The following is a 13,349-nucleotide window of genomic DNA, read 5'->3' on the forward strand; positions in this document are numbered from 1 at the left end:
ATTCAATGACTATTCTTCAAACAAATATACTATATATTTTATTTTTTTTAAAAAAAAGGTGTACATGGGTACACTCATTCCTCATTTGGGCCCGCCCTGCTTGATGTGGCTAAATGAGCTGTCACGCCATAGCCCATAGTGTGGCTAAATGAGCTGTCATTTCACGGTCCATGGCGTGGCAAATTCATGGTCTTTGCTGTCCTCATCGATAGAAGCCGGGTGCCCTACGGTAATCACCACTATTAAATTTACAACTTGGTATGCAGCTGGATGAATCTAATCATCCATGATACATCTACTAGCTGTAATGATCTAGCCTAGGGACAAGAGTAACGGATAAGAAATTTGCAATATTGAGAGAGTAAGGTAGAAAAATAGATACTAAAAGCATAAATCAATCTTCATTAGGTACATGATACAATACCATCAACTACATCGTACCTGATTACGAACTGAGGTAATGCTCCAGAACTCTACACAATTGCACCTTAGTCAATTAGAGCATCCTCTAACTAGAGGGCACTAATTAGATTGCTAATTGGTGAGGCTAATTATCTTTGTAGACTAGACTAAACTAATCTAGATAAGTAGATTATATAACTCTAGTTGGGAGCGAGATTTCACTAAATTTAGCTCTCAACGCGAGGATTCTATGCATCTGCGCCACAAACAAGAGGCCTTAGAGGCAACCTAGCACCAGTGCTAGGGAAGGAATCACTCGTAGAACGGATTAGGTCATCTCCAGCAGCTATCCTAAATTTTCATCATCTAAAATACTATTACAGCATCCCCTATCACTATTACAGACTCCCTCATTCCAGCCATCTCCAGCAGTTACTCTATATCTCATCCACTATCTTCTCTCCCCTATATTAAATTGATTTTTTCCCAACCGCCATAACCGTCACCGTAGCAATTTTATTTTGACATGTTGCATGGTACAAATTAGTGTCACAGAAATGAGTTATCATGAATTAAATTATTTTGTGCGCAATATATTTAGCAGTAGATAGATGAGCGTGTAGACAATGTGTGTGTCGGCCCCTGCTGTGATAGGAGATAGAAATGAATGTTTGCAACGATAGTACGCCCTGGCTTCTACTTCAGTCTAGCTTGGACAATAAGAAGGCCACCAATCTTGCTGCGGAAGACGGATGAGTAGTGGCTTGCAGTGGAAGGAATTGATGTGCCATGGAAGGATAGGAAGGAGGCCTCCAGTCTTGCTGGGGAAGGCTCGCGTGCGGTGGCTTATAGGGGAAGGAATAACCGTGGCCTATATATATGGTGATGAGGTAGTGAGACCTTGCAAGATAGCGAAAAATGGATCGTCGCGAAGCATGGATGGACACCGTGAGAGAGTTGTGTTTCGGCAATGACTCTTTCGATGAGGAAGATAATTTGTTCCTTGCGACTGTGACCGCGGTCCATGAGTCGTCGGCAACACAGCGCGGAGCTTGGGACGGTTCAGTGCCCGGACGTCGCCGTATCCAGCGGAATCGCCTAGAGGGGCACCAAAGGTTGTTCAATGACTACTTCGCCGATCCCTCTAGGTACCCCGATTACATATTCCGGCGCAGGTAAAAGTGTGAATAGAAAGTCTCTTCGCGTAGTATTATGAACACCTTCTTCAAAGCGGAAGCCGCCTCCTCCACATGGTCCTGCATCTTCGACACAAGGGCGACAAGCGCTGCGCGGTCCATCTACAACCACGGGTTCAGGATGACTAAAGGAACAAACCATTTGACACAGTACCAGGATCTCAAATCATTGAACATGTGCTTCATTGTGCCCTTTGCAGGAACTCAAACAATGCAGGTGTCTTCTACAGTTTCTACATGGTACCTCATGGAACATACATACACAATATATATCATTACTGCACATACATACAATACACAATATATATCATTACTGCACTAGCTACCAAGATATTTTGGACACAGTTCATATCCTACTCCATTGCACCAGAAAGCAGTAATTCTTGCAATACAAAAAACCTTATTCCCATACCACTAGCAGTAATGTTCACCTCCTACTCCTACCCAGATTGCCTTGGATCTACCAATTCCAGTCCAAATTACCATTCCCATTATCCCCTGCACTTCCTACTCATCCCTGCCCTACACCAATTAAAGGTTGCCAAGCCTCACTGCATATTATTATACATCATGTTAACTCCAGGTTATTGTGCTAGACATATCCTACTACAACCTATGCAGTAAGGTTCAAATTTGCTAAACACTTCCTACTGTTGCTACCTTTCCCAATTAAACAACGTTGTTCTAGGGCACAAAAACACATTCCCAAGTTAACATATTCAATAATTCATGACTTTCCCAAGTTATTGTAACCGAATTTCCTTCCACCAAAACACATACCAATCATTCAGACTAGCATCAGCTCCAGGAACAAAGAGGGGTGTCCAAAGTTCATCAATTTTTACCTATTTCCCACAGCATTCGAAACAGAAATGTACAGTCTGAACATCTTTCAGGAACAAGCACACTACATTCACCAAGAACTGATTTGTCACCAAAAAAATGGACCAAGAACAGGTTCTTTTGCGAACTGCATCTACTCAGATCCTACATGCCCACACAGAAATGGGATTTCCTCAACAATTCGTTCAGTGCGGGCCACAATTTGACGCGATTATAGGTTCGTATCAAAGGGGATCGGGTGCCAAAGCCTTTCTGCACATGGCGATCCCCTGCGAATGTGGATCTGTAGCAAGCCATAGAAACCCTAGCAACCTAACCATCGTGCCCTACCCCCGCCGGAGAACCCTACCTCCGGCCGCTCGCCGCGTAACCCTAAGATGTGGATCTGGGAGCCGAGGACATACCGGAGCCTTCGGGATGACCACGGGCCACCAACTGCCGCCGAGCACACCGAAGGTGGCGAACCTTGCACCTTGCCGGCCGGATCTGCGTCCGCCCACTCGTCGCCCAACGGGGACGACACGTCGTCTTCTCAGTCTCCGGAACCTCTTCGTTTCCGCCGGCCTCCAACGCCTCCCGCCTCGCCTCCGCACCCGCTCGCCAGTTCCTCTTCCGCCGCTCCGCGGGACCAACGACCTCCTCGCCACTCGCGCCTCCCACAGTGAAGCGGACGCCGCATTCTCCCCGCAAGTTTGCCGCCCCCGAACGCTAGCCGCATCGCTGTTCACCTCGATACTGACTCTGCTGGACCGCGTTTGCGGGCGCGCGACGACCCGTATCCGACGTGGATACAGACCGCGGGGGGGATGCCGACTCCGCTGGAGAAGGCCTTATTACAGATGGATTTTAAACTTTATCATAGATGCTTATGAGTTCCATCTCTATAAAGGTATTTATGATATCGAACTTGTTACAGACTGTTACAACTTTATCTGTAACTGAGCTACACACAAATGAGTTTAAATAAGATCCGCGTCTGTAATATAACTACACACAGACATATTTTTTTTAAAAAAAAACTGTTTGTACGTATTAATGGTCACAAACGGTTTTTTTGAAATCCGTCTGTATAAAGTGTCACAGATGGATTTTTTTGAAAAATTGTTTGTGTGACCCTTTCCCCCATGAGAAACCATATATTTTGCTTCGTGGCTACCCTTGATATGGCATACATCACATTTCATGATATATATAAGAACATCACAGATATTTACATATCACAAATAAGAACATCATAGACATATACATAAGAACATCATATAGATATATATATAACACATAAGAACACATTGTTCTATATACACCAGCTGCACACATTGTTCATAACATAAACCTAGCTAATAGCTATAAACAATCCCTACTTGTATCTCGTGTGGTCTTTCAGAAGGATGAGATGATTAACGACGCTGTCTTTCAGAAGCATGAGATGAGTTGACATTGTTGACGATGCCATAATCTAGAAGGATGAGATGATTGACATCATCTTAGCCACCTACGTTTCACCACAATGTCAACCCAAGTATCATCTTCAATCATCATCTCGCTATCATTCGGATTAGGCTCCATCATGACTAACTCTGTCATGTGCTTGAACTAAACTACATTGCTGCCAAATCACCAACCCTTGTTAAGTAAGACATGACAATTCAAACCAGTCTTGCAGTTGACGAAAATATCTCAATTGTGATGAACATCAATAGAGAATTTTCATCTAGAATAACAGACAATAGAACACAATTCACAGCAAATCTGGATACACGTTGGTGCCCTTCACAACAGTGAAGAACACATATTCTACACAACCAAAATCAGCGCCAAGAATCTGGATTGTGGAAGCAGCCATAGGAACAATCCCATCCTCTCAGCGCTTAATAGTAGTGAATAAAGACATTGCAGATCTGGGATACGCAAGCACCATATTACCCTCAGTATACCAGACCGAAGCAAACCCTAATAAAACCATGATGCAAACCCTACTCACCTCAGTGCAGGGAAGAGGATTCAATGCCCAAATCTTGCTCCTCCATCGCGAAAACAAACCCTAGCTAACCTTTGCAGAAGGGGCTCAAATGACAACGAGGAGAGTGAGGGAGATGAACTTCTCGTCACTTTAGATTCAGTGGGTGAGAGGAGACGAGCGGTTTTTGTTTATTAGAGGGTAGTGGGAAGCCGAAGAGCGAGGAGTCAAGTTTAAAACAATACCCATATCTTTAACTATAGACTGTTTTTCAGACAAAGATAAATCTTACAAAAAAACATTTGTGATACTTATAAACGTCGTCTGTGTCTATATGATAGAAACATATGGATTTGTAAAAACTATCTATGAGTTTTGGCACACCCAGACGGTGGTAATGTTATAGACACGTCTATCTTAACAATCGTCTATAAGTATTCTGTCAATGACGGGTTCTAAAAAACTATCTGTGATATTCTGTCTGCTTTCACTGATTCTATGATAGTGAATGAAGGGGTCCTATGAATTGGAGTCTATAGCGTTGATAACTCTCCATCTTCTAGAATATTCTAGGTGACTTCCATGTGGGCTCAAATGCGATTTTATTTCTAATTTTACCTCCCGGAAAAGTGTCCTATCCTCCAGGGATTTGTCTTTCCAAATTTGAATCTTGATCAGTTTCACACGTAGAAAAATTGTGCAATACATATATGTTGAATGTCAAGAAAGGTTCCCAAGTTGAAGCAGGTTGATTTGGGCCAATCGAGATTGGAAGCCAATTGGCACCAGGGGCGCCAGCTTGTGTTAGGGGTGCTTCCTCATGTGCCAGGCAGGCTCCAGCTAAACTCCATAGAAGTGGAAATATTAACATCTCACATTCAATGGAAAATCTTCACAGATGCGTTTCAAATATATTAACATGGTATCTAGTGAAAACTCACCAATACAAGGTTGTGTGCGCATTCACATCTATACAAACCCATGTTTCCTAGTTTATCTCCGTATGCGTGCTATATAATTGCTTGTATTATTCCATCACAAGATTGTATCTCCATCTACGTATTACTTTAAGTCTTTACACTAAATCAAACTAGGGGATGGTGAAGGATAAGCCATCCATGGGTAGGAAAAAGATCGAGATCAAGCGTATCGAGCGTAAGGAAGCACGTCTGGTATGCTTCTCCAAGCGCCGCCAAGGTATGTTCAAGAAGGCTAGCGAGCTCTCCATTCTATGTGGTGCAACGGTTGGCGTTGTTGTCTTCTCCCCTTCTGGTAGGCCCTTCTCCTTTGGTTCTCCCTCTATTGAGGCCGTGTTCGATCGCTTCCACACCTTGGGCGTCGGCTCTACTACATCAGGTGGTGGAAGCTACGATAGAAGTAGGGTGGAAAACACCATGCAAAGGATGAATTTACAGTACGCAGAGTTGGAACAGCTGATTGAGGCTGAGAAGATAAGAAAGGAGAGGGTGAAGGAGGAAATTGAGCAGGACTGTGGACGCCTGATGCATTTGTTGACTGCTGATGTCTCTGCATTAGGGCTTGATGAGCTGCAAGAGTTCCACAAGGAGCTTGCAGCAACACAAGGTGTTCTCAAGGGAAAGATCAATCAGGAGCTTCAAGAGAGACAACTACTGCCTGTAGTTGCTCCAATTTCCGGCCATGTACTTGGTGATAGGCTTGATGTCAATGGTTCCTTGGTTAGTGGTGTCCAAGGGGTTGGTGGCTCAGTTGATGGCCCAACAAGCCATTTGGTGGGTGATGGAAACAAGTAGAATATGTCATAAGAATAATAATGGTCATATGTGTATGCATGGATTATTTTGGATGTATGTCACCAAGATATATCTATGACATGTTGTCGAGATACATCTAAGAGATTCTACAATTGGATCTTACTCTATGATGATTTATTTTATGTTTGATTCGCATATATCAATACTATTGTAGTGCTGGTTTGATATAATGCATGAGTCCTGGGATATAATATTGCATCTTTTCTAAAATGAGATAGAAAATGTTCATGGATCTTACATTGGTTTGAATGGATCTAGACACCAAGGTTATTTAAGGTGTTTCCTAAGCAACAAGGCACAACTCAGTCGCCACAGGGGCAAGGCGCTGCCTCGTCGTCTTACATGTATTCCTTCTCCTTATTCCTTATCTCACTTGATTATGCCATCTCCCGCACTTCTCCATCTCGATTCAGTGATCTGCCACTGCTGCCTGCCCTCCCGTGGCTTTATTTCGCCATCACCTACCCATCTCCGACTGATTCCACTATCTCCCACCTTCTCTAACCACACCACCCTTGCCGATCTTGTTGGTTTTGATCATGAAAGAGGCTGCAGGGGCGTGGAGGAGCGGAGTAGGCTGAAGGGAGCGGAGGAGTTGAAGAAACACTGCTCAATGTGGAAGAGAGCTTTAGGGGTGATAGGAAGAAGAAAAGAGGCAGCGACAAAAGAAAACCCTACAATGATTGGTGGCTCATGGAGCTGGAGGGGTGGGTTAAAATGGTTGCTGACCTTAGGTGGGTTATGATGGGCTAGCTTAGGTTGAGTAAGCTTGCTAGGTTGAATGGGCTTACTCTAAATTGGCCAATCTCTCCTATTTTTCTTTTTTTTTTCTCTCATATGTTCCCTCTCCAGTCTAGATATTATCTATGTATGTATGACATCGTCTAGACATCCACCACAAATGCCTAGGTGGTAAGTAGGGATGAAAACGGAAACGATATATATCGGTTTTCCAGGGCTCGTTTTCGAAGAGTTCCGACCGTAGCAGCCGGAAATGATATCCCGAAGAAATGGAAATGAAAATGGTATTACGTCCTGAAAATGGAAGTGGAAATGATTTTGGGCTCTTCCCATTGTTTCCGGATTTTTCCGTATTTGGCCGATAGTTATCGTATTTTAGGCCCGGTAATTATCGTTTTCCACCCCCATATCTGAAGATCCACATCCACAAACAATCCAACCCATACAAATCTATGTAAAGTTTGAACTATTATGTGTCTATGTTAAATCTCTAAACTAAAAACTATATGAAATATATCTTTCTCGTTGGATATTAGCATGTTAGCATATTCTGATGACTGGTTGTGTACCTCAGAACTTGTGTACTTGTTTGATCTGTGATAAGTCGAACATGTATGGTATTATTACTTAAGTTGAATATTTGATATTATTCTCATATTGTGTTTATGTGTAATCGTCGATCAATTGACTTGATCCTATACATGTTGCATGGATGTAGTTGCGACTAGCGCTACGTCGGTGTTTATCGTTCTATAATTTTGATTCCCAATCGATACCGGCTTGTTTCCGTTCCGATAATATTGTTATCGATGTTCCCGTAATATCGATGCTATATTTGTTTCCGACACTATCGTTTTCGATTTCGCTTCCGAGAAAAAAATATGAATGTAGAAATGGTGGAGGCTTCTTCCGATCATTTCCGACCGTTTTCATCCCTAGCGGTCAGAAGAGGGTGAGTCACCACACCTCGCCTTACCACCTTTAAGAACCCTGCTAAACACCATGTATGACAATTTTATGCCTTATATGTGTCATGCTACAGTTAATATAACAAAAAAAAACATTTGAAGTATATATTAGAAATATGGCATGCCAATTGGCGCGCTATATAACCTGCGTTGACTATTTGCTGCTGCTAACCAAAACGATGATTGTACCATGTCTAAGAAACTGTCTATATTAAAAAAACAATATATTTTGCTCTAAATACCAGAGCTTTTGACCGTAACCAGTTTTTATTAGCATACCGAAATGCCAAAACCAAACTTACTGGCTGAAAGTTCAAAGACCATCAGTATGCTAGGTGAATAACTACATTAACCTGCACTAACCAATGTTATTTATTCAGGTTCGTTCTCGCAAAAAACACAGAGACCTCCCTGTTTTGAAATGGTGCTGCTGTTTGAAAGCATATATAATGAAAATGAATAAATAGTAGTAGGACAACCATGCAAGACCACTTGTAAAAGAGACGATTCCACCAGTACACATAAGTGGAAATGCTAAAGCCCCTTGAGGCATCAAACTTTTCGATCCTATGGAGTAGCCCTATCAGATCACCCTGCAAAATTAACGGAGGTTACAAGACATGTTATGTTAAAATATTTATTTTGAGTACACTAACTGGCCTAGTGCAAGAAATAAACAATTGAAATAAGCATGAACAACTTAGATGATCAAATCAACATATCTTATGTCAATAGCTGAATAAGGTCTGCCAACTTGACACCGAGTTGTCATACTTCTGGGCAATAGATATGACCAAACGGATGTTGCTCATTCTTAGCATTTCCCTCGCGAGAAATGACTCGCGCATCCTTACGTGCAGCTCGGGAGCTGAAATCTGTAGCGATTGTGCCAGCTGCTTGTATGACGGCTCATTCCCCAATTTCTCCTTCAGCCAGTATTCAGAATTGAGGCAGAGATCAACCAAAGAGGGAACTGAAATTCCTCAACAAACTACAATAGCACATTCCAGCATAGCTATCTAGATTTAGACAAAACCGGTAAAATATCGTTAGCTAAAATGCAGAATGGCAAGTAGTTTCACTGATTTTTTATGGTAAGCATACGCACATTCCAATTTCCTGGCTCATTGCATTTTTACCATGTTGATAATATATGCAGATACTTGGTTTTGAATATACCAAGTCAATTTTCAAGTGTTGATATGGCGTTGCAAGTAACGAATAGTTTTTTGAATTACTTTGATGTTTGGTGCTGGAGCCAGATGCCGTCCTTGATCTTTGGAGAGTTGGACGATCTGTCTGTGCGTGAGGAGCTCTTGCTGACGGTGCCCGGAGGTAGATCCGTTTCCGGTTATGCGCTCTCGCTCTTCCGCCCAGCTCCTTGCCGCCTCCCGCTCATCCGCCTGTTCCGAGCCACCACCGCCGTGGCCTTGCTAAGGCTCTTCTCATTGGCGTCCTCTTCCTCCTCGGCGGAGCAGATGTCGTTCTCGAATGGGAGTTCCCACTGCTTCTCGAGCATCGACCGCTGCAGCAGTACGATGGCCTCCAGGGATGACTCGAATTCGTACTCCGACTCCGGGGTCGGCTCCGAGGAAGGAGGAGGCAGTGCGAGTGCAGAGTGGTTCTTAAGCGCGCGGATGGCGTGCGCGCGACATTCCTCTCTGGCGCGGCCAAGAATGAGGCCCCGCAGGCCACTGAGGACGCGCCGCCGCTGCCGTAGCCGGGGTGGAATGTGTTGGAGAGCTTCCGCGAGGAGTTTGAGATCGGGGGCTGCACCATCGCCTTCAAAACCAGCAAGGTGGCGCGCTTCGCGAACGGCTCCAAGGTGATCTCCATGGACGACACCCACATCCTCGCCACCGTCGCTGCTGCCAAGTCCTCCGAGCCCATCCAGGATTTCCTCCCATTAACTGTACGGATCGCATCAGAGCTGGCTACGCATCACCGGATTCTATTCAGGTAGGGGATGCGGCGGCGGAGGGCGAGCTCCCGGCTGCCGCGTCGAACGCTGCCACGTAGCTCCCTCGTCCTCGCCGGTGGAGGCAGAGCTGAGCCACGGGGTGGCAAGGTCCGGGTCCGCCTGGTGGTGGAGCGGGGACCCGGGCGGTGGTGGCGGCTGCTACTCCTGCTGTTGGCCAGTGGCGACGATGACAGACAGTGAGCGGAGGTGGTGCACGGGCGGAGGCGGGGATGGATTTTGCTAAACCGTTGGAATGGGAGGTCAGCCCGGAGAGGATGGTCGCGTGCGGAGATGACCGGAGTAGGAGCGGCGTGGGCTTGGGTTTGCAGGAAGGACGATCGGGAGGAGACAGGGGCTAGGGATTGGAAACGGAAGGAGACGAGTCTAGACGAAGCTCGATTTCGTCGGGAGGAGAAGAATTTCGAAGCTCCATCTCGGGAGAATCCGGTCGAATCGGACGCTGTACATTTTCTCATCTTCGATCCGACGGCTGACGACGGTGGAGCTGACGTGGCTCAACCACGGATGGAGAAACCGAGGTGTTATATATATATAATATTATATATATATATATACACTTAGGCGGATGTCGTGCCTATTTTTTTTCACAGACCATGAAAAAAAAAATTGAATTTACTATTTTTGATATCTCAATATTTATTTATGAATTATCAATATTTAATGTATTTATTTAATTATAAGTAAAACAGTGGTACTTTCATGCATGCATATAATTTTAACATATAAACGACAGTAATACGAACTAACTAAATTTTTTTCATATTTTTTGAGTGTTAGATATTTTCTTATGCATTTTAGATTATTTCAACTGATTTATCAATATAACTATTATTTCTTTTCACTATTTTTTTGGAATTAAAAAAATTATGTGTATGTATATCTGAACACATGTACATATGCGTACATGTACGTACCCATATGTACACATATACGCATATATAGATACATATACATATCTATATACATGTACACGTATGGGGGACACATATGGACAATAGCTACAGTAACTTGAACCCTGAAATTGCTCTACTTCTTATCCATTTAATATATGTAATAAACTAGGACGACACGCACTACGCCACACCCGTCGAGTTTGGCATTACTTTTTTTTATAAAGTGTCTGTATTTTTTATGGACATGGCTAAATTCCGGCGTGCATGCTATAGTTGTTTAGCATGCACGCCTGTATTTAGCAAAAATTAATCTGAACACATATATCTATTTTTTAATAATTAACATCTAGTGTTTAGAGATTAATTTTTTTTTATCTCACGATCATTGTGTGACAAAAAATCAAGTACAATCTTTATAAAAATTCATCTATTATTCCTTTTACACCCCTACTATATAAGCAAATTTATCAAAATATATAAGCAAAATCACATGATCCAAAAAGCAAAAATAGAACCGTGTGAAGTTAAATCATACCCATGTATTCCATATAAAGAAGAGGATAAGTGTAAACACACGAAAAGCAGAATTTTATCAAATACAAATGCTTATATTTTCTAAACCGTGTATCTAATCTCTGATCCGTTTGCATGGTTATAGTCCTTATATTTTTATCAACAAAATGAGATCCATTTTGATTATATTTTGGTGTAAATTTTTGAACAAACAAAATTGAAAAACTGCTAGACTAATCCAATTAAAATACTTAAGTGGTTTCCTAAAATTATATATATTAGAACATTAAAAAACAATCACTTATGCAACTCAGTTAGTTACCCCATTTCAATGCATGTTCATTCATACTCTTTCACAACACCCACATTAGTACTTCACTTCATCAACCATCAGTCGGATAAGCAAGTTCTTATAAAGTAATGGGCAACTTTTTGAAAAATCGTAAGTAAATTATAATGCACTCAGAAGCACTTTTTATATGAAGTTGATGTTGGAAAAAAATCACTTTATCAATCATCAATCACATAAGTAAGTTTTTGAAAATTGTAAGCAAATTATAATGCACTCAGAAGCACTTTTTTTATATGAAGTTGATGTTGGAAAAAAAATGTCATCGAAATATACTCAATTAGGGTCTAGTTTTGAAGCTTTTATCACACGAAACACAATGGGGCAATCGGATTTTAATTTAGATGCTCGATTTGGAAAATATGGTTTTTTAAAGTTTTGAAATGGAGTTGCATGTGAATGACGTCACCAATTTTGTCATCTTTCTCTTCTCCATACATGCAACAGCACACGAGCCAATAACATCTGGTGCTCAATGAACGGCTGATGCGAATGTGCATGCCGCACGATAAGAGTATGCACGCTCGGGATTTAGTCTTTAGGATTTTTTATAGGTACAATGAGAACACAAACAATTCATACACACCACACTTATGCTATGCACACGTGTATTAATAAAGTATCTATATTAATATGTAAGAAGACGTACATAGATATAGATACGAAGAAATACAGATTCAGTACTCAAAAGATAAAGAGAAGACAACGCTCCACCAAACTTGCACAAAGGGCCTTAACAAAAATACAAATTATAACCAGATCCATGAGGACCTTAGTGCAAGAAAAAAACGACAGACAGCAACCCAAGATCAGGAGAAGCACAATCACACTAAGGTTTTTAAGTGAGCTGTAATAGTATCCCGCCGTAGACGATGAGAACTAAGAGCGTGTGGATGTCTATCGGTCGGGGACGCACCCCATGCAGACCTCCGCCATAGACCTGATACCGCCATCGGAAGACGGTGAAAAAGAAGATCAAATCCACTCGCCATGCCACCACAAATCCCAGTCATCCGTTCTCCTTGCATAGGCAAGGTCGTTGCCACCCTTTAGAAAACTAAAGCTCCGAACAACCAGAGACTCCTGTACAACTCCTCCACACAACCACACACCCAGAAACCCGGATCCAGAGAAAGTCACCCTCACACGCCCCGCATCAGCGCGAGAGCCAACGCTGCCGCAAGATAGACAATGCTGAAGAGACTTATTTCACTGCACCGGTTCCTCCACCGCCTGGGCACTGATGCTTAGAAACAAAAACCTATGAACCTAGGACCTAACTCCATGGCAAAGCACAGATCCACCGTCTCCCTAGCCTCTAGACGCCGAAAATGACCATCGGAGGTGAGGGAGACCGGCAAATCTGGCCAGCCGGAGACCCTGCCCGAGAGCCGCTCGAAGTCGCCCTTTTTCAGTGTAGAGAGGAAAAGTTGGAAACGAAAGAAGTTAGACATTACTTGGCTGCGTGCGTTGCGTCAAGAACGATGTCATGTCATGGATGTTGTAAGAGATGGATGGCTCTCCATGTTGTGATGTTGTCTGAGTTATTCGATATTTTAGTGTGTAGCCTAAGTAAGGTCTCCTCTATAAAATTTGGATAACCTCTAAAGGAGAACATAAAAAAAATTGGAATACCATTTAAATGGGTTATGGGCATGTATAGTGACTGACTTCATAAAACACATAGTCTTCACTGCAAAAAAAGAAAAGAAT

General features: G+C 42.7%; 1 protein-coding gene across 1 annotated transcript; it reads left to right on the forward strand.

Moving 5' to 3' along the window:
- The first annotated feature begins 5,495 nt into the window (after positions 1-5,495).
- Positions 5,496-12,977, forward strand: LOC133889934 (agamous-like MADS-box protein AGL29). Its single transcript, XM_062330355.1, has 2 exons — positions 5,496-6,025; positions 12,743-12,977. The coding sequence occupies exons 1-2, from the start codon at positions 5,496-5,498 to the stop codon at positions 12,822-12,824; spliced, it is 612 nt and encodes a 203-aa protein (XP_062186339.1). The 3' UTR covers positions 12,825-12,977.
- The last annotated feature ends 372 nt before the right edge of the window (positions 12,978-13,349 follow it).

This window comes from Phragmites australis, chromosome 14 (genome assembly GCF_958298935.1).
Source record: "Phragmites australis chromosome 14, lpPhrAust1.1, whole genome shotgun sequence".
NCBI classification, from domain to species: Eukaryota; Viridiplantae; Streptophyta; class Magnoliopsida; order Poales; family Poaceae; genus Phragmites; species Phragmites australis.